The sequence below is a fragment of the Tupaia chinensis genome, unplaced genomic scaffold, assembly GCF_000334495.1.
Source record: "Tupaia chinensis unplaced genomic scaffold, TupChi_1.0 Scaffold149964_2, whole genome shotgun sequence".
NCBI lineage: Eukaryota > Metazoa > Chordata > Mammalia > Scandentia > Tupaiidae > Tupaia > Tupaia belangeri.
In genome coordinates, this window is record NW_006209806.1 from 1489472 (window position 1) to 1492273 (window position 2802).

Here is a 2802-nt window from a genome sequence, read left to right on the forward strand (position 1 = left end):
GGGCGGAGGGCGCGGCCGGACTGTGGGTGCTCTCTGTCTCTCCTGCTCATGGAAGAAACAAACGAGTAAAAGTTCTAATGTTTTTTAAAGAGAAGAGAGAGAAGAGGGTGGGAACCGGCAGATGTCCTAAAGGCTACATCGCTGGACTCTGTAGTCGACCGTTCGAGTCCCGGACCCGGTGGCTTAAACTCAATGCCAGGCGCGTGTGCGTGCGTGACCAAGATCCCGAGAGGAGAATGGAGGAGAAGGGATTGCCGCGTGGCCACCCCCCCGGGGGGTGATTTCTCGCTTTCTGTCTCTCTGTCTCTCTCTTTCTGGAGAGTGCATGTGCCCTATAGCAAAAATCTCTGTCCCTCAAATATACTTTTTAATTTAATTTTACTTATCATTATTATTGTTTAATCTAACCAGAGAGAGGGAAAGCGAGAAAGCAAGCCTCCAGGTTCGGGACTGGAACCACAGTCAGCCATGTGGGAGTCCAGTGCTGAGCCACCACACCACCTGCAGGCTCTGTAAAATGTTGCCTAAAGCCACCACAGTCCACGGCCTTTGGTTCAGCAAAACAGCCTGGGGACATCAGCAGTGTCTGGCTATGGGGCCTGTCAGCACCGCGGGGGCTCTGAGGGCCCACCCTGGCTTGACTCCGGGGCAGCACCGCGACCTCCAATTCTGGTCACTATGCAGCAGGTGGCGCTGGCGCGCCTGCTCCTCACCTCTCCTTGGGATTTCTTAGATGGTATGAGCATTGGGCTGCAGGTAGCGTGGTGGTTAAGGGCGCTGGACTCCCACCTGGCTGACTGCAGTTTGACTCCTGGGCCTGGTGGGTGGCTTTCTCACTTTTCCTCTCTGTCCCTCTCTGTCAAATTAAAAATAAATAAGTAAATGGATAAATAAAGTTAAATAAAATCATTACTTTTTAAAAATTTAACTTTATTTATTTATTTAAATTTGACCAGAGAGGGAGAGAGAAAGCAAGCTGCCAGATCTGGGACTCGAACCGCGATCAGCCATGTGGGAGTACAACACCCTTAATCATCATGCCACCTGCTGGCCCCAAGTAAAATAATTCTTTAAAAAAGTTATTAATATTGGGAACCAGCAGTTAGCGTAATGGCTATGTCGCTGGACTCCCACGTGTCGACCGCGGTTCGTGTCCCGGACCCGGTGGCTTAGAACTCACGCCGGGCACGTGTGCGTGCGTGCCTAAGATCCCGAGAGGAGAATGGAGGAGAAGGGATTGCGGCGTGGCCATCCCCCCTGGGGGGTGATTTCTCGCTTTCTGTCTGTCTGTCTCTCTCTTTCTGGAGAGTGCATGTGCCCTATAGCAAAAACCTCTCCAAAAAAATTTAAAAAGTTATTAATATTTATTTCTTCATGCGTGAGAGACAGAGACAGAGACAGCACCTCCATAGGGTCTTGACGTCCCGATTGATCCCCTGCCTGCCCTGGGTCGCGGCAGATGCGTGCCCTGTGTGCTGGGCGGTCACCTTGCTCCGCGCCGTGTGGCACTGTGGCCCCGCCACCTGCCCACACCGGCAGTTGGTAATGTGTCCCATCCTGAGAGCAGCCAGCGTGTGTCGCTCACGGCGTCCCGGCCTCGGCCTGTGCTGACGTCACTAACACCGTAGAGACCCTGTCCCCCAGGGAACGTCACTGCCGCCATGGGCTCTCAGACCCCGTGTGACAGCCGCGTTCTCGGTGGGATGTCACCGGGTGTTGGGAAGGACGCCACGCTCAGGCTCGGTCCCCAAGGCCCTGCCTCTTTTTCCCCTCCTCTACAGAGTTCGGCGTGAAGCTGGGTAGTCAGATATTCATCAAGCACATCACAGACTCGGGCCTGGCCGCCCGGAACTGCGGGCTGCGGGAGGGAGACCTCGTCCTGCAGGTGAGCCCGGGGCCCGGGGCCAGAGGCCGGGGCGCTGGTGGACGCAGGCCGGGCACCATTCGCCCTGCATGTGGTTACTCGTCTCCCACGGAGAGGTCCCGGCATAAGGCTGTCTTCCCCCGACCAATGCATGGCCAGCGTCCATGCCAAATGGTGGTTTCTAGTGTCCCCTCGGGTTGTCTGTTTCTAGCGCCTGGAGCTCTGATGCATGTGAGAATCACAGGGCCAGCTGGGTACTGCCGACCCCCAGACCCACCAGAGACGGTGGGTGCTCACGGCCCGGAGACCCGGTTCGCAGAACGGCTCCTCTGAGGGGCAGTTTCTTTCCAGATCTCTCCCCTGGAGCTCTGTTTCTCTTGATTCCCGGTGTTCCGTTTTCAGACCACTTTCCGTTGGCTGTTTCTAGCGTCTGCTCAGAGTTACTGTTTCTGAAAAAGTGTCTGTTTCTAGCGGCTTGGGGCAGACGCTCACGAACGGCTCATTGGGTGGGACTAGAAACACACAACCCCGGGCAGCTGGAGACAGACTCCCAAGAGTAAGTGGGAGAAGAGCTGGAGGCAGGGTTCTGAGGAGGAACCTGGAGCTAGGTGGGCTGATGGCGGTGGTGGGGTTAAAAACGGTGACCCCAAGGCTAAAGCGCCCACGAAGGGACGCCCCATCGCAGCCAAACCCCGTCCTGGTCCGGGGCATCGGCCGACACTCCTGGTCAGCCAGGTATTCCAGGAAGGCCGTGTCCAGGAGGGGAAACGGCCACCAGATCCAGGATCGAAAAGAAAGAGGAGAAGGTTCTTGCGACGGTCACAAAACCAGCGGGTGGAGACAAGGACGGTGGTTAAACTGCGCCCGCCGAGTGCCTGGGTATTACCCCACGAAGATGAGCCTCGGAAGCTGCTGGGTCGCGGCAGAGGACCTCCGGT

At 56.5% G+C, this 2802-nt stretch overlaps 1 protein-coding gene across 1 annotated transcript in view; it reads left to right on the forward strand.

Moving 5' to 3' along the window:
* The window catches only part of TJP3 (tight junction protein 3), a gene marked incomplete in the record, with an annotated part of 30958 nt that overhangs the window by 12774 nt on the left and 15382 nt on the right, over window positions 1-2802 (forward strand). Inside the window, 1 exon segment of the mRNA XM_014585542.2 lies at window positions 1782-1885. Within this exon segment, the coding sequence (XP_014441028.1) occupies window positions 1782-1885 (104 nt within the window).